The sequence below is a fragment of the Euprymna scolopes genome, chromosome 1 (assembly GCF_053919585.1).
Source record: "Euprymna scolopes isolate OS-2025 chromosome 1, ASM5391958v1, whole genome shotgun sequence".
Taxonomy (NCBI): domain Eukaryota; kingdom Metazoa; phylum Mollusca; class Cephalopoda; order Sepiida; family Sepiolidae; genus Euprymna; species Euprymna scolopes.
The window spans coordinates 155,867,997-155,893,239 of record NC_136482.1 but is presented as its reverse complement, the minus strand read 5'-3'; the positions used below and the strand labels follow the sequence as shown (position 1 = coordinate 155,893,239).

The 25,243-nt window shown below is 35.0% G+C and overlaps 1 protein-coding gene across 2 annotated transcripts in view; it reads right to left on the bottom strand.

Annotated features, from left to right (window-relative positions):
• The window catches only part of LOC145276814 (uncharacterized), a 124,090-nt gene that overhangs the window by 26,205 nt on the left and 72,642 nt on the right, over positions 1 to 25,243 (bottom strand). For both annotated transcript variants that reach the window (XM_080128149.1, XM_080128156.1), the window contains exons 17-19: positions 22,517 to 22,693; positions 10,538 to 10,625; positions 5,430 to 5,604 (exon numbers count right to left, since the gene is read on the bottom strand). In XM_080128149.1, the coding sequence (XP_079984275.1) occupies positions 5,430 to 5,604; positions 10,538 to 10,625; positions 22,517 to 22,693 (440 nt within the window). The remainder of the gene's footprint in view (positions 1 to 5,429; positions 5,605 to 10,537; positions 10,626 to 22,516; positions 22,694 to 25,243) is intronic.

The following is a 25,243-nucleotide window of genomic DNA, read 5'->3' as shown; positions in this document are numbered from 1 at the left end:
AATTAACTCTGAATCAATAAATTGCCATTTTTTCTTTCTTCTAAATTTGAACATTTCAAGAACACAAACGCTGGGGTCACAACTACATACAAAAAGAGTTAAAACATAACATTTACAGTTTTTTCATACAGAACAACCTATAAAAATGTATGTTTTTTTTTATCCTACCAATTTTGGTTCGGTTTAGTTTGGTCGTTTTGTTTTATGGCATATCAACCCTTTTCAGGTTACTTTAATGCCGAATCCAGTCATTTTGGTGATAGGTTTTATGTATCAAGTTCTTTATATCTTCAAATATTTATTAATGGTGTTTGATTTGATTGTTTTGTAGAGGAAAATTGTTTTTGGCTAGAATATAATAAATGAAAAAGATTTCAAGATATTGTCCATCTTACTGTTTATATCTTTAAGCATGTTAAAATGTTCAATTCTTTACAGCACCTGTTTCATAGTGCAGAATCATATATATATATATATATATATATATATATATATATGCAACATTTGTTCCTTTAAACATGTTTTAATCAGTAATATAGATAATTCCTGTCTACATATTTTGGTTCTGATCATTTTCATTTTGTTTTCTGTTTTCAGCCTCCCTTTTCTCCTCCCTGCCTTATTCATTTATTCCTTCTGCATCTATTTCTCTGCTCCCCATCTCCTCTTTCTCTGCTTCCTCCATCTCCTCTTTCTCTGCTTCCCCCATCTATTTTTTCTGCTCCTCATTTTTTATTTCTCTGCTTCCTTCATCTTCTCTTTCCCTCCATTTTCTCTGCACCCTCATCTCCTCTTTCTCTGCTCCCCCTATCTACTTTTTCCTGCTCCTGATTTTTTTATTTCTCTGCTTTCTCATCTCCTCTTCTATTCCAACTATTTTTCAATTTTTTCCTTACTGTTATTTCACCCCAAACTAAGCATAGCACCAGTCTGATGTAAGTAGCTAATATTTGGGACCCAATTTACACGGATACTATGGAGAAAATTAAGAAGCAAGATGCCTGTTCACATTACACTTGAACTTCTGCATGTCACTACAGTGAAAGAAGCAGGGACCTGTGAAGAAATTCCAAAGTCCTAGGGATCTCTACAATGTAGGGGTGGGATTTTGCTGTCACATTGAGAGAGTACAAGAGCTTTGACTTTGTCAGAGCACATTTTATTAAAATACTTGTAAAACAAGCACAGATGTAACATTTTGTCGATGGGACAGAGGTTGGAGTTTGATTGCTAGTGCAGGACTTGTTAGGTTGGTGACTTCTTTTTTTGAACTCTAAGAGCGAGAGATTAGTGGCAGATGCACCAGCAACACTTGATGTATAGGTGAATAGTGGCTTTGTAGAGGTACAGGATACTCTCAGGTGTGAGTAACCTTTTAGCCTGGTAGAGCCCAGCCTTTCGCAGCATCCTTGGCAATGACCTTAATGTATTTATTCCAATTCATGTTGCCTGTGAATGTTCAGCTGAAGAGTTTGAATGAAGTACTTTCAGGTAGCGTATCATTAGTCATGGCAATCAGGGGTTGAGAAGGTTTCTTACAACTATTAAAGGAAAAAAGTTTAGTCTCTGCAGCATTGAATGTTGCCATCCATTTATAGCCCCATTCCATTACAGACTGGAGGTTTTCTTCTAAGATTTTAGCCATTTTCTTAGATATGTCTTCCCCTTGTGTTATATAGTATGGTGTCATCAGTGAATATACCCATCTCGGAGACCATTTTATCAGGGAAATCATTTCTGAATATCGGAAATAATAAAAGTTCAAGGATCGACCTCTATGGCACACCCGTATTTATATTGTGTTGTTTTGACATATAATCATGAAAGGCAATCTGGATTTTCCTCTTTTCTGAAAAGTATTTCATTATGTTCCAACCACTGATTGCTATGGCTGATATAGCCTTCCGGATAGTTCAACGTTCAAACTCCTTGCGCTAACATTTGCTGGCAACTTGAATTGAAATAAATACATAGAAAGTACCGTCATCATTCACCCATACATGGAGTATTGTTGCGCCAACCACTAATCTCTTCTCCTTGGACAGGTTACAAAAGAGTCTCTAATCTAATAGTAATTGTGCAGTCTACCACACTCCAACGTCTGTCCCATCGCTGCAGTGTTACATCCCTCTCTTTGCTTTACAAGTACTTCCAATGTGTTTTTGTACCTACTTAATGTAAATGCCCCCAAGTAATCCAACTAACTGGAAAATATCACCCTTACACTGCAGAGTATCACTATAGATGCCTACAGAATGATGATGCCTGTAGCATCACTGTAGATGCCAGAAAACTTTTACTCTAATAGCTTCCTTTAGAATTTCTTCCCTGCCCCCCCCTCCGAACTGTATCAATATAGAAAAATGTAAATGTAATGTTAACAAACATTTCACTGCCCAACGTCCCACTTAGCATTCCTCCTATAAATTTAGTCCTTAATCACAATAGCCATGGCATGTTGGTAGCAGTGTGCTTTAAATAAAAAAAAAATGTGCATATCAAAATTACTACTGGTGCTACCAGATCAGACTGTTTAAGATACCGACTTTCTGACGTAAAATGCACCAAACATTGATGTTATTGGTCCCCTGACAAAAGGAGGGTGGACCTGTAAATTCACCCTTGTCCGTTTGTCTATCCGCACTTTTCTCAATAACTATGCCTTGGATGTTTTTTTGCAATTTTGCACAAACATTAAACATGATAAGAGTAAAAAAGTAACAGAACATATTTTCCCGGAAAACTGATTGCACCCCTAGGGGTGCCTTTCGGCTTAAAATGGCTAAAATTGACATTTTTGTGCTTATTAAAAAAAAAAAAAAAAAAAAAAAAAATTGATGCCTTGGATTTTTATAAAACTTTCTTAAAAGTTGTAACTAAATGATTTCTATATAATTTTGTTTGTCTATACTTCGCTATAACTCTTGGGTTTTCCCTAGGAGCGCTTTTAGGGCTAATATAAACATTCTATTTTTGGGACTATTTTACCATATTTGTCCAAAATTTTCTGTGTATGTCTTTTTAGCAGTTTTGCATGGTGCTGAACTCAAATTTAAATATGTTAAGGCATTGGGGACTTTTGGGGCTAAATGGGGGGGGGGGGGGCAAATGATAGATTTAGTTATTTCTTTTTTTGCATGATACAGAACTCAAACTTACATAGGTTAAGGCCTAAAATTGCACTGTTTGTTCATTTTCACCAGGATTTGACGTACCCTGGGGACATTTGGGGCTAAATGGGAGGGAGGCAAATGTTGAACTTAGTCATTTTTTTTATGCTTCATTCACTGTGCACTCACTGGGAACCATGCATGCTTCACTTGTTTTTTTTTTTCTTTTCTCTTTGCAAACTCAATTATGTATTTAAATATAAATCTCGCCTGTTTTTTTTATTTTTTTATTTTTTTTTTTTTTTCTTCCTTTGAAGATTGTAATGCTGGGTATGGGGTAGCCAAACCAGCTGCCAACCTTGCCCCGCTTTTTTATTGAAACCAACCGAGAGCTCTTTTTAGTATCCTCGCTGTTCCCTTAAGTGCAATTGTCTGAATCTCTTTTGCACTTGGTTCACCAGGAATATTAGTTAGGTAGGACTTCAGGTTCTTCTTCATAAGTCCTGTGGCACCTATGATAACTGGTATGATCGATATCCCCTTTAGGTTCCAGTTTCTTTTCATATCATACATGAGACCTTGGTATTTGGTCTGTTTCTCTCTTTCAGCTCTGTTAAGACCGCCATCATTAGGAACACTCACTTCAATCAAGGTTGCAACTCTCTCTGACTTATTCCATATAACTATGTCAGGTTTCACAGCAGCATTTTCAAGGTAGGTGGCTGTAGGGATTACATGGTCGTAATGTATGGTATATAAATCATTTCCAACTGTTTTTTCAGGTTGATGTTCCCAGGACTTGCTGCTACACTGGATGTTTAATTTTTTACAGATGATCCAGTGGAGGTACTTGCATACTCCATCATGTTTCGCTGTATAGTAGCCGTCCCCTAGAAGAACTTTGCAACTTGATATCAGATGACCAACACTTTCCAATTCTGTGTGGCAGAATCTGCATTTATTGTCATTACTGATCCCTGCCATCTTCTTGAATGCATTGGTCATCAATCCCTGGTCTTGGGCAGCCATTATGACCCTTTCCTGATCGTGGTGGAGGGATCCTCTTTTGAGCCAGTCCAAAGAACCTTCTTTATCTATATATTCCCGAGAAAGTTCCCCCAGAAAATACTTTGCACGCTGATGTTGTTTCCATTCTTTAAGGTTCATCTGTTGAAAGGTCTCGGTATATTTCTGCCGGCTCTTTCTTGCTATTTCTGTGGCACACTTGTTTGGTGTTTCGTCCTCATCTGAGAGACAACTCTGACCAAAATGTTTGGCCAGCTGGGTGACTGATGTTGTTCTGCTGGCTCTTGTCTCTTGATGTTCATATACTATTGAGAGGGTGTCATTCTGGGAGCTTCTCAGATACTGAGCGGTGCTCACAATAGTTGCCCTATGTTGATGATTAATCTCCGAGAGTCCCAGACCTCCTTCTTCTCTGGGCACATACAGCCTTGGTAGACACTGATTTCTATATATTATTTTATGAAGCGTTAGTAGCTTCCGTGTCTTTACATCTAGCCGGTTGATGTATTTTTATGGCCAGTCAATGATACCAAAGCTGTATGTTATTACTGGCATAGCAAACTGGTTTATGGCAGTAATTTTATTTTTATTGGTGAGCTGGGTTTTGCATATTTTCCTCACCCGGCGTACATATTCTTTACTAAATGTATGTATGTTTATATGTCTGCGTAAAACTTTCAACAGAGGCAACAGATTTTCACAAGATCGGTATCATTTTGAAGCTCAACCTTTTGGACAACAAATATCAAAAAATTAGCCAAAAACATTCATTCCTTCACCCTCAACGGGGCACTTTTCTACAGGGAGAGGTCGCTTTTTTCGCCCATATTTTCAAAAGTCATCACCTCTTTTCGATTGTCTCACTTCTGGTTTGGTGATGGGCACAACAGTAAACACGTCACTGTTTTTGTTTTCACTTTCTTTTCCACCTTCGCGGTATGGTTTCGAGCCTGCTTACTACTCCATTAACACCCTTACATCCCGCCTCACTTTCTTTTCCACCTTCGCGTCATGGGTTCAAGCTTGCCTGTCTACTACAACTTTTTTCTAATTTTTTTGCTCAACACATACCTACAAACACCCGGGCAACGTAATATATTTAAATATAGAAAAATTATCATACATTAATGAGCAATACACCTGAAGGAAGCCAGAGTGCATCAGTCAAACTGTATAAATGTCAACATCAACGAGGAATATAATCTGAAAAAGAAGAACATAAATAATGGTAATGCCTCACCTATCATCCTTAAAAGGAAAAAAAAATAAATAAATAAAGAGGCAAAATCTTACTCTTGGGGTGTGGCCAACATTGCACTTGGTTGCCTGGGGACAGCTTCCGATGAAGTGCGTACAACTTTCCCTGGCTCAATCTGTTCTTTCTTCTTTCCTCCACCAACAAAGCGATAATCGCCAGCCGGGGAAGCCAAAAACATTTGGTGAACTTTCCTTTCTTTTTGTCCAACATCTGAAAATTGGAATCAATCCAAGGAAAATGAATCTTCAATTTAGAAAGAATGGAAAATACAAAAAAGTCACACATCTTGTTAAGAGTTAACAAATATTTCAGTTCGCCATTATAATGGAACGAGATACTTTATAAAAGATGATTTTGAAAAAAACTGTTCATTGTTGGCTGATGGTAGGGATAATAAAATAGAATAGTAAAAAAAAAAAAGTGTTGTATTTATTTTTTAAAACTGCCCCGCTTTCTCTTCCTTTACTCCTCTCTAGCAACTGGTCCAATATAACAAAAAGCACGGACAGAAAAAGTGGATTGATTGCTGTTTGACCGAATTTCAGCATTGTTATTTTTTTTTTTTTTTTAAACACTTACCTGTAAGAATGAAGAGGATTTTTTGCCCACCCCCACCCCGCCTGGTCAATATTATCCCTGATGACCCTAAATTAATGGATATTACATTGTTTTCATCATAAACAGGTTGAAATCAATCCACTGCATTGGTCCCTTGAGTAATAGGGAAAGCCATGGGTCACATTCCATCCGATGATGTAAGATTTGTTAACCTTACATACCTCATACATACGATACATACGATACATAAGACACATAAGATGCATGGCACATCAGATACATAGTACATAGGATACATAGAAATGTAAAAAAACCTAAAACTCAACATTTTGCTTCATGACTTTATCAAGAGAGCAAAGCTAAAAGTGGCACATAACATAATGTTAACATAACAATACTGTGTTTCTTATTAAGCTCTACAGCTTATGACTGGACATTGTAAAAGCATTTTGATATGGGATAATTTTCAGAGGAGTATTCATCATTCTTCAACCAATTTAAATGCAAAAATCCTATTTGTTTGAAACATTTGTACATTTGTTTAAAAAAAAAAACACAAACTTGTGCATATTTTACTTTTTCAAGAGAAAAATCAAGTTTTAACCATTTTTTTTGTTTTTTTGTTTTTTTATGTGGATTTGGTATATCCAGGTATGTTTAAAATACATATTTTATCTTTTCAATTTTCCATGTATGCTTCTATGTAAATTCATGCAATTTGAACATTGAATGAAAATTTCATGAGATCATTTTAGTTGATGTGGTTGTTGAGATCAATGCAACACAATAATTATCAACAATGTGAATATTTTTTAACATCATTTTCACCACCATTTAAGACATTATTGCCAGCATTTCTTGCAGACATTCATGTGTATAAACAATTTTATTTTCGTGATAAAAAAGAAGTAGAATCAGTATATTGTTAAGTATTCTTACAATGAACTAATAATATCTATTTACCCGGTGCTGTCTGGCAGCGTTTTCACCATTTTATTTTGTTTTTAAACTATATCATAATTAGAGCTGTGACAACAGAATATTCTTTTTATTGTTTTGACTCTTTAGTATATATCCGTTAATATATTATATGTTTTTATATAGATTGATGTGGTTCTCGGTTGATTGACTGTGTCTTACTGGGTCGGATATATACTTGAGAGTCAAAAAAACGAAAAGAATATTCTGTTGTCACAGCCTAGTCATAATGTATTACATTTTTTTTAATATAATGTTGAAAGTTAAATGTAATTGCTACAACATAGTTTTGTTTACAAAAACAATTAAAGTAAAATATTTTTAAAGTATACATTCTTCTTTACCCAAAAAGTTGATAACTAAAGGATATTCTAATTTACCATCCAAATCTGAACCCCAAGATCGCCATGGGCATGGAATATATGCCGACATTTCCATGTGGTAGGGACATCTCAAGAGAAAACCCTGAATTGCCCTCTGTGTGCTTTTGGATTTCACTTGTTCACACCATTGCATTTATATTTGTCCTTTATCGCCCCCACAACAGCAGAGTTACTATCTTTAAGAGCGTATCTGAGAAAATTGACCACATCATGCCTGCTCCTCTTTCAGCTAACATTCACATCCGGGGAAACTTCAAGGTTCACAATGTGGAATAGTTATCCCATTCAAACAAAACAGATGATGATGGAAGGTTCTGTCACGATTTCTCCATTGCTTATGGCCTTACAGATTTTTATGAACCCACCCGTGTACCTGGCACTGATAGTCAGTATGAAAGTCTCCTAGACCTTTTTCTCACAACTTGCTCTGAGCTATGTTCATCTTCTGTTCTGTCTCCACTGAGATCTTCCAACCACTAGATTGTCTTTGTTAAGATAAGAACAAAATGTTATAAGTCCTCCAACATACCTCTCCATTGTACAGTATATAAATATTCTATGGCCGACTAGGACAGCTTTCATACATTTATATCAGATCTACTTCTACATTTTATGTTTAAAAAGAACATGTCCTTCATAGTATCAGACCTGATGGAATGGTGAATTGTAGGTATAGACCGCTTCATACTCTCTAAAAATTTCCAGCAAAAACTTAACTCCAGAATGTGCTGCTGCCAATGTAATAGATGTACTGAGATTAAAGCAAACTTCAGGACTGCTAGCAACCACTGTAAAAGAGTAATAAAGAACACAAGAGAGTTGTATGTTCAGTCCGTCAAGTTCAAAGTAGCTGAGCAGCAGCTTGGTTCCCACCAATTTTGGCAAATAACAAACAAGGTACTAAATAGAAGTGTGTGCTCTATCCCAACTATCATCAATGGACCTGAGGTAATCTCATCAGCATCAGACAAAGACAGACTCTTTGCCAAAAACTTTACAGCTAATTCAACTCTATGCAATCAGGGTCGCCAACATTCCATATTCTCTTCCGTGTCTGAAAACACGCGATACAACATACAAATATCTGTGCGTGATGTTGCCAAGCTAATCAAAAACCTTAATTTCAGTAAAGCAACTGGCTCTGATGGCATTCCTATTATAGTGCTCAAAAAGCTTCAACTAGAACTAGCTCCTATACTTACAAAGCTGTTTAAGCATTGTCTTAAAGAGAATTGCTTTCCAACACCCTGGAAAACCTCATCAGTATGTCCCATATTTAAAAATTCAGGTGATCTGTCATTTCCCTCTCAATGCAGATTAATCAGTCTCCTGTGCGTCATGAGTAAGTTGCTGGAATCTGTTAAATAGGGAAGTAGTAAACCACCCCAGCGACATACAATATGGTTTCCGTTCTGCTAGATCTACAGCAGATGTGCTAACAGTTATATCTCATAGGATTAGCAAATCTCTTGACGGAGGTTTCCTTTCTAGGGCAATTGTCCTTGACATATCAAGGCCTTTGATAGGATATGGCATAAAGGTCTACTCTATAAAATCTCCAGCTAAGGTATAGTTGGAAATGGCTTTTCAATTATTAAATCATTTCTCTCTGATAGATTCATAAGAATAATGATTGATGGACAGAAACCGGAAGCTCACAGTATTCATGCTGGGGTCCCTCAGGTGTCCATCCTAGGTCCAACTCTCTTCCTGATCTCCATAAATGATTTCCCAAATCACATTCTAAGATTATTTGTAGACATTTATGCTGACAACACTACCATCTATGACAACACTTCAAAGGCCGTAAACGACAAAGTTCTGATTCTTTCTCCTTTGATCTTGAGCATGTGCTGCAATGGGGAAAGAAGTGGCTGGTTAATTTTAATGCATCTAAAATCAAGCTTCTACTTTTACATCATCAACGCTGATCCCCATCTGGCATCAATCGAAATGAATGGCTCTCGTCTTGTGGAGGCTTCATGTTTTTACAAGTTTCTAGGTCTAATCTTTACTCTTGATCCGAGATGGAACACGTACATCAAATCCGTTACCAAGGCTGCTGTTATCCTAAATTTCATAGTTGTTTTATGATGTTTCGGCCAACTATTCCTCTAGCCTTCATCAGGTGGTTAACCACAATGGAATAGGAATGCTGAGTCTTAACTGTATCCTCAGTCCAGAGGAATAGTTGGCCAAAACATTGTAAAACAACTATGAAGATGAGGATAGCAGTCTGCAAATAAACAAATAAATAAATAAATAAATATACAAATTACTCATCTCAAAGGATCCCAATAATAAAATAAAATCACGTGTGTTGATAAGAAAGAGTAGAGATGTTTCCTAACAAATCTTGATGAGTAAAAAAAAAGAGGAGACATCCAAAGTGTACGCAAGAGTGCAGTATTGTGTACCTTTACAAGGCCATCATTCGCCCATGTATGGAGTATTGTTGCCACATCTGGGCTCTCCCTCTTAGATAAAGTCCAAAAAAGAGTTGTCAATCTAATCGATCCCACTTCATCAACTAAGCTCCAGCCCCTGTCCCATCGCCGCAATGTTGCATCACTGTGCCTGTTTTACAAATATTTTAATGGAATATGTTCTGATGAACTCGTTTCACTTGTACCCCTTCGACGTACATATCCTCGACAAACCTGCTTAGCAACAAGATCTCACCCCTTCACTGTTGATGTCCTTAAATGCCAGAAATCTTTCTATTCTAATAGTTTCTTCCCTTGAACAGCTAGACTTTCGAATTCCCTTCCTGCTGCCTGCTTCCCTGGCTGTACTGGTATGCAGAAGTTTAAATGTAACATAAACAAATATTTTGTTAATCTTTCCTAGACATGGCCCCAAATAGTAGCCCTTTACGTCCAAGTGGTGATATGCTTTGTAAGGGGTGAACATGAGTAAAAAAAAAAAAGGTTTGGATGTGCATTGTTCATCAAAACAGAGTTCAAACAAACATGCCAGAATGCGAAAAAAACAACTTTAAGAATCCAACTTTTGACACTTAGTCTTTATTTGGCCTTAAACTGAAAGTTCGGGTACAAAATAATTAAATAGAAAATAACTTCAGTTAAAAACATGCAACTATAGCTAATAATAATAAAAAAAAAAACATTTTTATATAACCTATGTTGTGTTTTGTTTTTCATCACAGAGTTTTTATGTGTACATCACTAAGTTGAGAAATGTTGATGTAGAAAAAAACTCACCAGATTCTTGGTCAGAATTTATAGAATTGGGTGTGGCACTGGTCTTAAGCTGAGATCTGCTATTCTTCTGATGAAGTTTCTTTTGCGTCTGTCAGAAAAATAAGAAAAAATAAATAATACTATTAAATCAGTATTTTGAAACTATACTAAAAAAGCTAGTAAACGCAAGAGTGGTCTCCCTTGATTCTTTTTTTTTTTTTTTTTTACAAATGGCCTACTTAGCATTTTATTTTTGTAATGACAATATTTTGGGGACTAAACATGAAAAAAGACTGACAAATGGATATGTGGAAAGTGGAAATTTACCAACCTCTCCACAAAGATGTGAGGTCATCAATAGCTTTTATCAATAATGGTCGTTAACAAAAATTGCTTCTCGTCCATAGCACTTCTCTTTGAATGGAGATGTATATACAGGAGACCAGAGACTGATATCAATCGCAATCTCTGTTGTTGTTGTTGTTGTAATGACATTCACAAGTTAAGCCCGATCCTTCCTTCGATTGCATAATGTTCACAACCATGGTAGCCCACGTATGGTGTTCCTAAATAAAGTTGCAAGAGATGGGTAGCCAATTGTGATGTCATTGTTGATAACCTATCACTTGTAGAACAGAGCTCAGCAAAACCCTTCGGACGATATCACCCGCATTCTCAGCTACTCACCAATACACGTGTATTAATAAAAACTATCAGATAAGACACTGTGTGTCCTTTCATCGATATGTAACTTTAATAAGTACAAATTAATGAATTATATCTTTGTTTAATATTATTGAAATAAAAAATAAAATAAGGGGAGACTTAAACAATTTTTTCTTTAAATCTCATGCATGACCAGAATTCACCCTATCTTAGAAAAAAAGAAAGAAAAATCCCTACAATGTACTTTTATTTTTAAACTAGCAAGATCCATCTATCGGCATTGCCCAGTGCAAGTATGACACAAAACAAGAATAGATTCAGTAAAGAACACTCCCCACCCCACCCCACTTGCCTGAAAACAAATTAAAACTACAGTTGTCAGTCATGGAAAATAGCGAGCACTTGGCTTCCACTGTCAGGCATTGTCTAGAAGTTCAGATAGCAGAAGCAACTGGCTGTCATTGTCAACACTGGAGATTAGAGTTGATTTGGGGTGATTACTTGGGAGCACTGGCTGTCTTTGCAACTGGCAGTCACTATTGGCCATGATCATTATTGGATTACTCTAAACTGAAATCGTTTGTTTTCAACTGTAAGGCATTGTTGGGCACCGGCATCCACTAGCCGTCATTGGATGCCTGTGGTGGGCACTGATAGTCACTGGCGGATAGTGCTGTTTTGAGGTGGTTATTTTCATTTACCGATAGATACTAACTGCCTTTCTGTCATTGTCAATTCCCAGTATTCACTATCAGCCATGACCAGTATCGGCCTCTATTAGATTGCTCCAGAATGAAATTGCCTGTCTTTAATAGCAAGCACTGTTGGTCATGAACGTTTTTAGGCACTTACTTGCATTTGGTCATTGTCGGTCACTATCAATCATGACAAGTGTCGAGCCTCAATAGACTGTTCTGAAATGAAATGACTTGTCTTCAATATTCATGCACTGTCATCCATTGTATGGTACTGTCACCCAGTGATGGGCACTGTTAATCACTGGCAGTTATGGCAGTGACAGTGATTTTCAGGTGGTTACTGTCACTTCGGGAACTAACAGGCAAATCCCCTGTCTTCAATTGTCGGGCACTGTAATGGAGTAGTGAGAACCATCATCCATGGTGGTTATTGTCCTTTGGCTAATGCCACTTCATGGCACTGGCAGGCAATACGGTTTCAAGTTAGTTACTACTGTTTTTAGATTGTAACTGCTGTTTTTAGATGGTTCCTCATCGAACCATAGACATTTACCTGTGGTCACTATTGGGTACTGGTTGCCTTAACAACTGTCATTCACTGGCCGTAACCGTAACTTAATGGTAGCCATGACTAATATCGTCTTTTGTTCCAAACATCCGTTTTATTTGCTGTATCAGTGTAGATACGTTTTTTGTACTTGTGCAAAATATGGACTGTGCTATTTTTTAGCTATGACGTTCAATTTAAATGTAACATACAGTATTGGTTTTGTATGAAAATGTGTGTTGAAAGTCCATAATAGTTACAAAAAGTTGTTGTTATTATTTTAGCACAGTTTTTTTTTCTTATCAGTTTGTTCAAGCTGGGAATGGAGCATCCTGTCGGATGTCAAACATTTACCCGCTAACTTAGACATTCCAACCAAGAGATCTTTTTAAGATTCTGACTTTCCCTTTAAGTGCAATTGTTTGAATCTCTGTTGCACTTGGTTCACCGGGTATATTTATCGGGTAGTTTTAGAAATTCTTTTTCACGAGTCCAGTTGCTCCTATAAATATTGGAATGATAGAGATCTTCCTAAGATTCCAGTTTCTTTTCATGTCATACATAAAACCTTGGTATTTCATTATTTTTTCCCTTTCAGCCCTGTTTAACCTAGCATCATTGTAGACACTAACTTCTACCATTTTGAGGTTTGGATTTTGAGAGCTCATAAGATATTGTCCGGTGCTCACGATAGTTGCATGATGCTGATGGTCAATCTCTCAAAGACCCAAAACTCCTGCTCCTCTGGGTAGATACAGTCTAGGCAGACACTGGTTTCTGTATGTCATTCTGTACAGTGTAAACATTTTTCACGTTTTAGTGTCCAGTCTGTTTATATCCTTTTGTGGCCAGTCGACAATGCTAAAGCTGTATGTTATCACAGGCATGACTAGTTAGTTAATGCCAGTTACCTTGTTTTTGCTTGTAAGCAGTTTCTGTATAATTTTAAGAATGTGTAAGCAAATAAAAAGTAAGCATCCCAAGCAACACTGGATTTGTTTAATAAAAACTTGTTTAATAAATAAAATGAAATGCCAGTCTGTCAGTATGCTTGTCACCTTGCTAATCTATATAAAAGGGTATGTCTTGTTTTACTGGCTCTCGTTTCATAATGTTGATGTACCATTTTGAAGTTTGGATTTTGAGAGCTCATCAATAGTGGCTTGGCATTGGTCAATCTCTGAGAAACCCATAACTCCTGCTCCTCTGGGAGATGCAGTCTAGGCAGACACTGGTTTCCGTACGTTATTCTGAGTGTCAGCATTTTCCAGGTTTTAGTGTCCAGTTTATGTTCTTTTGTTGCCAGTCTGTTTATATCCTTTTTTATTGATATTCCTTTGTGGCCAGTCATCAATGCTAAAGCTGTATGCTATCACAGGCATGGCAAGTTGGTTAATGGCAGGTAAATTGTTTTTGCTTGTAAGTTCTGTTTGATAGATTTCCCTTACACAACATATACAAAATTCTCTGCCGATTTTTTCTCTCATCTTGGTATGCTGAATTGAATCATTCTCTTCTATGCCAAAGTATTTGTATTTTTCCTGCTCTTCTAGGTCCTTCATGCCAATATCTTCATCAAGTTGTATATTTTCTGTTTGGTTGGTTGTTTTGTTTTACAGCATATCAACCCTTTTCAAGTTATTTAATGCCGAATCCAGTGATTTTGGAAACAGTATTCATGTTGCATCCAGTTATTTTGTAGGTTTTTATTCTTGTAGTGTTTGGTTTGGTTTGGTTGTTTTATAGTGGGTTCTATCATTTTTGTTCCTTACCCTGCAAAACATGAATGAGTTTTCCAATGGGAGAGGGAAAAGGGTTACAGTAATAATGTTTGGTACATTTTAAGTTAGGAAATCAGTCAGGAAGTGCGGGGGGAGATAGTATGGAAAATAGGAAGAAAGAAAAGGTGGGTTATTTTTGTTTTTAGTTTTGCAGAACATAATTAAGTTTTGCAAAAGGAAGTAGAAAAACAAAAAACATCAATGTTAGGTGCATTTCGTCTCAGGAAGCGAATATCTTCAGACAGCCTGATCTGGTAGCACCAGTTTCTGTTTGGACTTTCTTCCCAGCTTTGATAGAGCATTGGCACATTTGTCCAAACAAAAACTCCGTTCCAATATCTCTTGAAAAGTTATTTCCACCCTGTAAGAGTCGGCTCAAGTCAGTGTCTGAGTTGGCATACAACTTGAGGTTATCCATGAAGAGCAGGTGATCGACTCTTTTGTTTGGGTGTTGTTGATAGCCTTGGCTCAGATTGTAGGCACTCCAGTTTTTGTTAAGTCACTTGTTTAACAGATCTATCACCAAACAGAAGAGCAAAGGAAATAGACTATCCCCTTTTAAGATGCCTCTTCTGATTTTAATGTTACGGATTTTACAGTTCTGTTACTGTGGCTTAATGTCATAATAGTTTGCCATATTTTTATATGTACAGCCATGGTCTCTTTCATTGCTGGATTGATTTTATACAAATCTTGTACCGCATAGCCATGTGTGGAGAAGACTATCGTATGCCTTTTGGTAATTAATCTATGCCATACTTAGTTTTCTTTGTCTCTTCTTATAATCCTCAAGGATGGTCATTGATTAATAACTGGTACTTGGTGCCTAAAGTATTCTAAGTACTCATCTGTGAAGTGATGACAACTACGACTGTTGCCAGCACGACGACTGCAATGATGCTAAGAAGAAATAGATGAAAAAGAACTAAGCTATTTTTTTTTAAACGTCAATTGTGATATTCGATTCCTTTATCGAGTCAGAACCAAGTGTACAAAAGTTAGATATTAGTGTGCATCGTTTGTTAGAGTTGAAGTTATAGTTTGTGTTAATGCCATGTTTAGTTATCGGCAGTTTTTTGTAACTGTTTGAAATTCCCTTAACACTATATTCCCTTATTCTTATAAATGTATGTAGTTGTCGCTCTCACTGTAGCCAACAATGAAGAGTACTAGATAGGTGTAAAGTGAATACCACAAAACTAAAATGAACAGTAAATGCATCTTTTTTTTCTTTAATATTTAAATAAAAATAAAATTACAAAACATGCTACAATATTGTTTTATGAAATTGTTAGTGAAAATACAGAATAGGTTTAAAATTGCAGTGTGTAAATAAAAGATGTTGGGAGACTAAATTTGTATCTGCGTTTTTTTTTTTTAATTATTGATTTAAATGCGAAAAAAAAATCAAATTAAAAGTAGGAAAAGCTAGAATAAGAATTTTTTGTTTGGTTAAACTACTCATAAACTATTCACTGCAAAGATTTTTTTTTTGTTGGATCAGTTGTAAAAAAACTTAGAACTGGTTAGGTTCTAGTTTTGTAGAAGCACCTCCCTCCTTTTAAATTTGTTCCAAAAAGGGCTATTTTCACAAAATTTCAACCGCACATGTTTTAAGCATTTGAAATTCACTTATTCTGATATTCCCTTAATCTGATAATTGACCAGAAGTTGTGAAGAGAGTAATCCTGATTTTAAGCATTATAGACAAAAGAGCTAATATTAAATGTATGGAATAAAAAGTAAAGACAGATGGTGCTGGTGTCAAAACTGTGACAAATCTAGAAAAGTTCTTGGTGCCATTGGGGAAAGGAAGAGAAGAAAATAATTAGTAAGCAAATATCATGCTACCACTGGTAAGTATGACTTGTTTTGAAATGTGAATCTCCTAGGAATTATTATAAGAATTTATGAGAATGAATGAAAGTGACGGACAATATATGCAAAACCTACATCAAACATTGGCTAATAATCTGACGGTATTGAATTTATAAGACAAAAAAACGCGTTTGCAAAACTATGTTTTTTCTTAACAAGAATAATTGTATAATTTATTTTATTTTAATTAAATGAAATAAATTATGGACTATTATCCTCATCTTCTAGTTGTTGTCTTACGACGTTTTGGCCAATTATTCCTCTGGCCTTCGTCAGGTTAACTGCGACAGGATAGGAATGTCGAATCCTCCAACTACATCCACATCTTTAGTATAGCCGTTGTCACCTCACCATGGTTTGGTCAACTAATCCTCTGACCGGCTTTGGGTGAGATTGAAACCGCTACCTCTGGACAATATTCACCTGGAATCGTGGATATTCCACATCTCTATCCACTGCGCCACAGGCCCTGAAGGGCAATCACAGTTGGATGTTTTGGTCTTATAATAAATCCACATTTTTTTTTATATTGTTTTTTTTTGGGGGGGGGGTCCAATTGTCGGGTCTGTACCGATTGTTATATTATTGAATTAATTTGGAATTATTTTGGAGATGAGTGAATTGCATAATTTTTTATTTTAATTATTTGGGACTATTATCCTCATCTTCTAGTTGTTCTTTTCACAACGTTTCGGCCAATTATTCCTCTGGTCTTCGTCATGTTAACCGCGATGGGATTGAAATGTCGAATCCTCCAACTACATCCACAGCAATTACTGCTTTCAATAGTTGTTGTCGTCTCACCCCGGTTTGTATAACTAATCCTCTGACAGTTCAAATAATTAAATAAAAAAAAAATATACAAATTATTCATCTCCAAAATAATTCCAAATTAATTCAATAGGTATAATTATGTCCTATTTTATTATATATAGAGATAAGAAAATCAAATTTTGTGGCTAAGTGAATAGTGATGATATCACAATACCATTTTGAAAAAGAGCTGAAACAAGGGAGAATACTCCAACTAATGACAATTTGCAAGATTTTAGAAAGCCATTCTTAACATAGGGACATTGGAAAATCTCAAATTTACTTAAAAATGATTTTATTTATAAAAATAAAATTACTTCACTAATTTACAGGATTTTTAAAATACAATATTATTCATTATACATTTTTTATTTTTAAATAGATGGAATTCTGAAGAAATACCTAAAATCTTATTTAAAAAAAGAATATGTAAATATTATATTTTAAATAATTTTCTCTAAACCCACTACTTAACACTATGTCTCGTCTCTGGAAACACCAGATAGATACAGTTAATACAAGCAAATATGCATATGAATGCTCAAGAAATTTGTATTTTTGAATTCCAGAGAAACTGGATTGTCAATTTTATCTTTGAATTATTTATATTTTTAAAACGTTTATATTAATGTTATGTAGTGTTCACAGGTAAAAGTTTTGTCAGGGTTAGTTCATCACTTTCACTTGGGAAAGTTGTGGATCCATATCTTCTCTCTCCATCTATAGATGAAATAGTGGTGTAGGCTAGATTCTTAAGATTTTGTTGTTAAAATAATCCAGAAAAAAAGATCTTCAAAATAACTAGTCTTTCTCTGCTTATTATATTGTCTTTAGTCATTGCAGATCTCTCCTTGCAACCGGGCTCAAACAATGATAGTTTAGAAATATGCAACCTTCCAATGTTTGTGTATAAACAATTATTTAATCCCTCTCCCAATTAAAAAAAAATTACTTGCCTCTACGTACAAATGTTGCTGCGATAATGCTCTTTTTGTAGTTATGAAAGAATATGAATATTTAAATAATTTATTTCTAACACTTACGAAATTCTACAATTAATATTTAAGTTAATTAAAAAAAAAAAATCAAGTAAAAGTATGCATATTGAGTTCATAGGTTGTAGTACAAATTTCTTGGCGTCTTCAATTTTCCAGAACAATGATTGTTACATTTCATTTTGGATAATAATCATTTTTCCTATGCACTCTTCTTTCCTATCCGTTTTCCACCTCATCCTCTCCCCCTCACTCTTTTGTCAACCCCCTTTTCTCCTCACTCTTTTTCCACCATCTTTCTCTCCCTCCATCACTTTTCCCATCTCCTTCACCCGCCTCATTCTTTTTTCCTCACTTCCTTTCTCTTTTCCCACTACTCTCATCAATCATACTTAAATCTATAATATAAATCTCACCTGTCTGTTTAAATGTATGTATGAATGTATGTACGTATGTATGTTTGTATATCTCGCAAAAACTTTTGACAGAGGCGACAGATTTTCACAAGATCAGTATCATTTTGAAGCTCGACTCTTCGGACGACAAATATCGAAAAATTGGCTAAAAACATTAATTCATTCACCCTCAACTGAGCACATTTCTACAAGGAGAGGTCGCTTTTCTCACCAATATTTTCGAAAGTCATCGCCTCTTTTCGATTGTCTAGCCTTAATTTAGACCTACGTCACTTCCGGTTTGGCAATGGACGCAACAGCTAACACATTTTTTTTTTTTCACTTTCTTTTTCTCCTTCACGTCACAGGTTTGAGCCTGCCTGCCTACTACAACTTTTTTTTTCTGTTCAACACACATCTACAAACACCTGGGCAACGCCGGGCACCCAAGTTAGTTATTTAATAAAGGGTCTGTTTCCATATCACTGTTGTAATGGATGACATCATCCTTTTGTAGCAGAAAACGGAATCTCTTTCACAATCAGTCCTCATCTTCATACTCATTAAAAAGCAGATTTATTTAATAATGGGGGTGTGTGGCACCCAGCATTACCTGATCATAAAATACAGTTTAATAATATTTAAAAAAAAAAAAAAAAAAAATGCCTCTTGGTGGACACGAACTTGCCGACCTTAAGTTTGTAATCAAACACTATCAATCAGACCACGACGACACCGAACCCCCTCCTTCAAATAAAATGACATTTCTACATGAAATAATTGACGATTTTTTTTTTCAATATTATGTGTCCGAGAGATTGTGCTTTCAAACGATACCACGTTCATACCACTTCGATACGGATGACAAAAGTTTTTAGCAGACACACACAGATGACTGAGATTTATAGCATGGATACCCAGTATTGCCCAGGTGGACATGAAGTTTGGTTTGGACACAGCTGCTATACTAAGGATATTGAGCACTTTCATCGATACCCCTACAAAAAAATGGAATTATTCAAATAAAAAACAATCTCCCCACCAGATATTTCAGCAGAAAGGATACGAAAAGAAGTAGCTATTCGCCGGACCCCGCTCCCCCCAAAAAATAAATGAATCAAAATAACTTTTCTTTCAATCAAAATAGCAGCGAGTGCCTGTGTAACAAAAAAAAAAAAAAAGAGCTGTGGCAGCTGGGTTCGAACCTGAAATGCGAAAGAGGAAAAGAAGAGAAAACAGTTAATGGCTAACGCGCTAGCTGTCACGGCCACGACGTCATGACGCTGCAAAATAAGATGTTTAAACATACTTTTAGTTTGCTACCTGTGCGCGATTTGTGAAATTTGCGATGCGAAAAGTGACTTGCTAGAAATGGTTCTGTTGACCACCACAGAGTTAATCTTTTTTTCAAATTTTCACATATTATGCATCCGATGGATTGCTCTTTCAGATGGTACCACTTTCAACCCGGTTCGATGTAGCTGACAAAAGCTTTTAGCAGACACACAAATGCACAAATACACAAACAAACCAACATTTGAGATTTATATAATAGAAGAGATATTTTCTGTATACACCGATTTTAGCTTTCCTTTTTGTCAGATACATTTTGATTGTTAATCAATTTGTTATAGCTTTGACCAATCGGTGCATTTGTTTCAAATGAGTAAAAGCCTACAATTGAAAATGCATTTAAAAATCACTGTAAATTAACTTAATTGAGTAAAAGTTATTTTTTTAAATTAATCAAATTGAAGACAAATAAGGAGAAAGTATATTTTGATGGTGAAGCTATTGAGGTGTTCAGAAGTTTTGTTACTTTGGAGCAAAATTTTGTAAACAAACAAATAAGAAAAAAAAAATGCCAGGTAGTGGACACAAACTTGCCAAACTTAAGTTTGGAGCTGAGAGTGGCTGTAAGAGTTAGTGTTAGATTATGCCGGGTCGACATCAGGTTTCCCTGTTGATAATCGATTTAGGAAAATCGACTATTATTATCGAAAGTTAAAAAATTGTTGTCGGTATAAACAAAAACAAATATGTTATATGTTCAGAATTTGGAATGGGTAAGTAGAACAAAAGAACCAAAAATGCGACCTTGAAAATTGAATGTAAATATTTAAACAAAATAAGTTTTAAAAATAACAGATAGAAAACATGATTCAAATATCACATGTTAAAGATGTGAGTTAAATTATGTCACAACAAGCAAATGGTAGAGATATATACAGAAATAGTCGGTGGTCAGTTAGACAGAACAGAGAGAGAGAGAGACGGAAGGAGAGCATTGGAGACATGGTCTGTATTGCCCTGTATGCAGGGGAAAAGCAGAATCTAACATGCATGCAATTTTCTAAGAGGAAAACATTTGGAATAAAAGCTGTTTGAAAATATAACCGGAGACTTCTGGTCGTTTTTTGGGGGGGGAAGGAATGTTCATTTTAGCTTTGGTCGGTTCATCAACCAAGACCCCCAAATGAATGAAGGTTCTGTTTTCCTGTTTGGCAAGATATAATTCCCCAGAAAGATGTTCCGGCCCTTTGTTGTTAAGAAACTATTTGTTCATAAAATTTTATATGTCCTGTTGAAACTGTACCTATATATGTAATGTATATATGTAAGTAGTTATATACACAAATCTACAAGAAACATTTATGAAACACTAGATGACGCGAAGAAACTCATTATATACTCAGAAACAACATTATATACTAAACAACATTATATACACACCTTGACATATATAGAGAGACCTTACTCACCCACTATGTAACATTAGGAGTAGATTAGATTAGTTATGGGAACTTCTGCAATTACTAATCAGCAGAGCATACCACTATTAACCAAGGGAAGAGTCTATTAAGTATATGTACAAAGTGTGATGATGTATGGAAGTGAAACCTGAGCAGTGAGGATTGAGGACATGTGTTGCATGGAGAGAAATACGAAAATAATATAATGAATGTGTAATGAGTCTTAAAAACAGGCTTAGATCAGATAATCACAGAGAAAAATTACATCTGGACTGTATATAAAGGCAGAAGAACAGTGTTTTTTTTTGGTATGGTCACATTGAAAAAAAATGGATGAAAGAATTCTTGGTTTATAAATGTAGGACAGTGTAGGTTAGGGTTAGGGTAAGGGTTAGAAGAAATCCACAAAATGAATGGAAGGAAATAATAAAAATAGATTTTAAAGAAAGAAAGACGAATAAAAATCTGACAAGAGATATGTTGGTTTGGAAGTCAATTTCTAAAAGACGTCCAATGCATGCTAGCATATAAAACAGACGTTAAATCAAATATGATTATGTTGTGTTCCTGCGAAATTGAAAAATAATTTTATTAAGAATAAACTTTTTATTAATAAATTTAAGTATTTGTTTATTTAAATCTGTATTTTTTTTAAGCTAATACATTTGTTTTATCTCCAATCATCTTTTTTGAGTGAATTTATTGTTTTTCATTTTTTTTTTAGATAATTTTTATAACAAAAAGTGGATTTTTTTAAAACTATTTACAATTTTTCTTTTTAAATGATTTTTATTTATAATTGTTTTGTAATTTATTTTTTTACGTCTATCAAAACCACTTATCCATCTTCATATTCATTTTTTATATTATTTTATTTCTTTGCTCCAAAATGTATGTATAATTAATAAATAAATGATTAACTAAAACAAGCCTCAAATTCAGAGAAAGCTAAAAAGCAGAAAATGAAGGTCTGTGCATTAAATATACACGAATGCAGGTCCACATAATTTCAATCAGTAATTTTAATTTACTGATACAATAAAAGTGAAGTAGAAAAATACAATTTTACTTTGATATAGGAACACCAATGAACCATAATGATTGACTTGAATTTTGATCTTTAATTCAAACAAGAAATTACTTAATATGTAGTAACAGTTTAAAGGCTTCAAAATCACCTTCAGGTTTCAATCATTTAGAAATTACAATATAAAAAAAAAAAGATAGTTGGCAAAGAAAAAATAAAACAGACTGAAAATAGTGTTTATTTCATAATATTCATGTAATTTTAATGCTTTTAAGTTGGTGAATAGAAAGTAGTCGATTACTTTAAAGACAAATCTCAGACTCTCCCTCCTTCCTCAACTCTTTAACACAGAGTGAAGGAGGGGATGATACTGTAAAATTGCATGGAACAACAATAATTTAAAAAAAAAAAAAAAGAAAAGAAAAACCAAGAAGAAAATAAAATTACCTGAAGGAGAGATTCTTTCTCTTGAAGCCATTCCAAGCGTTTATTTTCCATAAAATTGACTTCCTCTTTCAGTTGTTTGTTCTCATCTTCTAAATCTTGAATCCGTTGCCGTAAACGATTTGTGTTGGAATTCCATCTTGACTCTTTCCGTCTCATCTCTTCTTGGAAGTCACTCAACTAAATAAGCAAAATATAAATTCATTTTGCCAAACTGTCCGACACACATTGGATTGCTGAAAATTATAAGTAAACTAGAATCACTATCAGAAGAGCACACACCACCACCACCAACTCAAGCTGTCAACCATCTGCCAAGCAGGAAAGCTGAGAACGACTTTCAGTCTACACTCGTCTTTGATGGAAAGAATTTCTAAGAATCCAAAGGTTGTTTTCATGAATTTAAAATTAAAGTTGTTTTCAGTGTTGTTTTGGCTTTAATTATATTTAATGTAATTCAAACAGATTCAGATAGTTAAAACAAATGTTAAAACCAAACTAAAATGTGTCTTTTAAGAGGAAATTGTGGCGCTTAACTTGTGTCATAAAAAATAACACCTATAGGACGAAAAACAATTTTTTACGCTTATACAGCATGGGGCATAGGTGAAAAATTATCGAGTAGAATTTTAATTAAAAATACAAATCAGTTTTTGTATTTTGTCGATTTGCTATTCATTATTAATTGCTTAAATGACAGACGGACTTATCTCCCCTTGATTTATGGAATTTCCATTATTATTAATAGCGGATCAGCAAAATGCAATAAAACTGACTTAGATTTTAATTAAAATTCTACTCGATAATTTTCCCTATTTTTGGCATTGATACCTATTCTTACCTAATGTGTAAGTATATCAGAGAGTTAATTTATTTGGAACTGTGATTCTATCTGTATTTTATTTCTTTGCTCCAAATTATATTTTTGATGTATGCATTAATAATTAATAAATAAATGATTAACTAAAACAAGCATTGAATTAAGACAAAGATAACAAGCAGAAAATGAAGGTCTGTGCATTGAATGCACACAAATGCAGGTCCACATAATTTCAATCAGTAATTTTAATTTAATGATACAATAAAGGTGAAGTAGAAAAATACAACTTCACTTTGATATAGGAACACCAAGATTCTTTTAGGGTTATTAAATACTTTTTACTGGTGGTGTGTGTGTGTGTGCGCATATAATATAAATGAGTTTATATATAAAGTTTAGGAGAAATAAACAGAGTTTGATTAGGTTTATAAGAGCATAATATAATTATAAAAAATGATACTAAACAGTGATGAATCAATTAACTTTCATGATATCATCATTTTCAAAGTAGGTAGTAAATCTAGCCCATTGAGCTAGAAGAATTGCTACGGTCTTATCAGCAAATATTGATAAAAATCACAATTTTCTTTATTACTTTGAAACGCTCGTATCTTATGCTTTATTTATTTCTCAATGTACAATGTATGAAAAATAAATACAAAAGAGAGAGAAAGGTGGAGAAAGTGATCTGGTCACTTTATGTTCGTTTGAGACAATCTTTAATCATTTTTTTTTTCTCTGAGTGTCCCGTTTTAAATTCTTAGTCAGCCTACACAAACAACCCTAATACACAATAAGACTTTCTTGCATAAGCCCAGTATTGTGAAACATTCACTCACCCCTATCTTATTACTATTAAAAATTCTTAAATCAACAACTTTATACAAGCCTGCATGAAATTGCTTTTCCGTGGTACTTAGTTCAGTTTTATGCCAAATAGTTCTTTTATGTGTACAGGGTGGAATGATAAAATTGTCACCCCAAAAAGAAAACAACACTACAGCTTTATTTTAAAACTTTTATTGAAAAAAATCAATTCAGATAATTTGATTATGTAGTAGAGCTGACATGTATTCAAAATAGCCACCTTCAGCCCCAATCACCACCTCGCTACAAGTCCAGAACTGGGAGCGTGCCTTTTCAACAAGCGCCGGCAAATACTCATCGATCAGACTGGCTTTGGTATTGTGAGAGGTTATGTTGGTGATGTTCTCAACGTATGACCAAACAAAGTAGTCCAGTGGGTTCAGGTTGGGGGCAGTGAGAGAAGGATACAAAGTCACAGCACTCCTTCTGAAGCCAAGCCTGGGTCTCTTTGAACTTGTGAGCCGGCGCCGAATCCTACTGCCACACTCAGGGTCTGCGGATTGCACCAGAGGATCACCATATTCAACATATCCAAATACACTTTGGTGTTGACTATCAAGCCGACTTTGAAGATGTGAGGTGGCATGATGTGGCCCTCACTTAAAACCATACCAAAGAGCATAACCATGGCAGGAAACTTTTTTTCATCACCTCGGGCACATCCCAGTGATACATTTTGAGGGTGCTGGCAATAGTCCTGTTGTCATAACTTGAATCAGTAGAGAGATACGAGTTATACAGTGGCGCATCTCCAATCTCGTTCATTGATACTGTGTCACTTTCAGACATGAGAGAAGGTTCCTATCACTCGAGATTTATACATAACTGACCAACTAGTAGATGGTCTACAACAAAAAGTGAAAACTAGTTTTCATCAAACGGCAATGGAATCATGTCATCTTTTCTAGGGCGACAATTTATCGTTCCACCCTGTAATAATTATAATCCACAAATAAACAAAAATACAATTAAGCACAAGTACAGAGCAATTTTCACTCTACATTTGTTTGACAGAGATAAAATAGAAAATATATAATGAATAG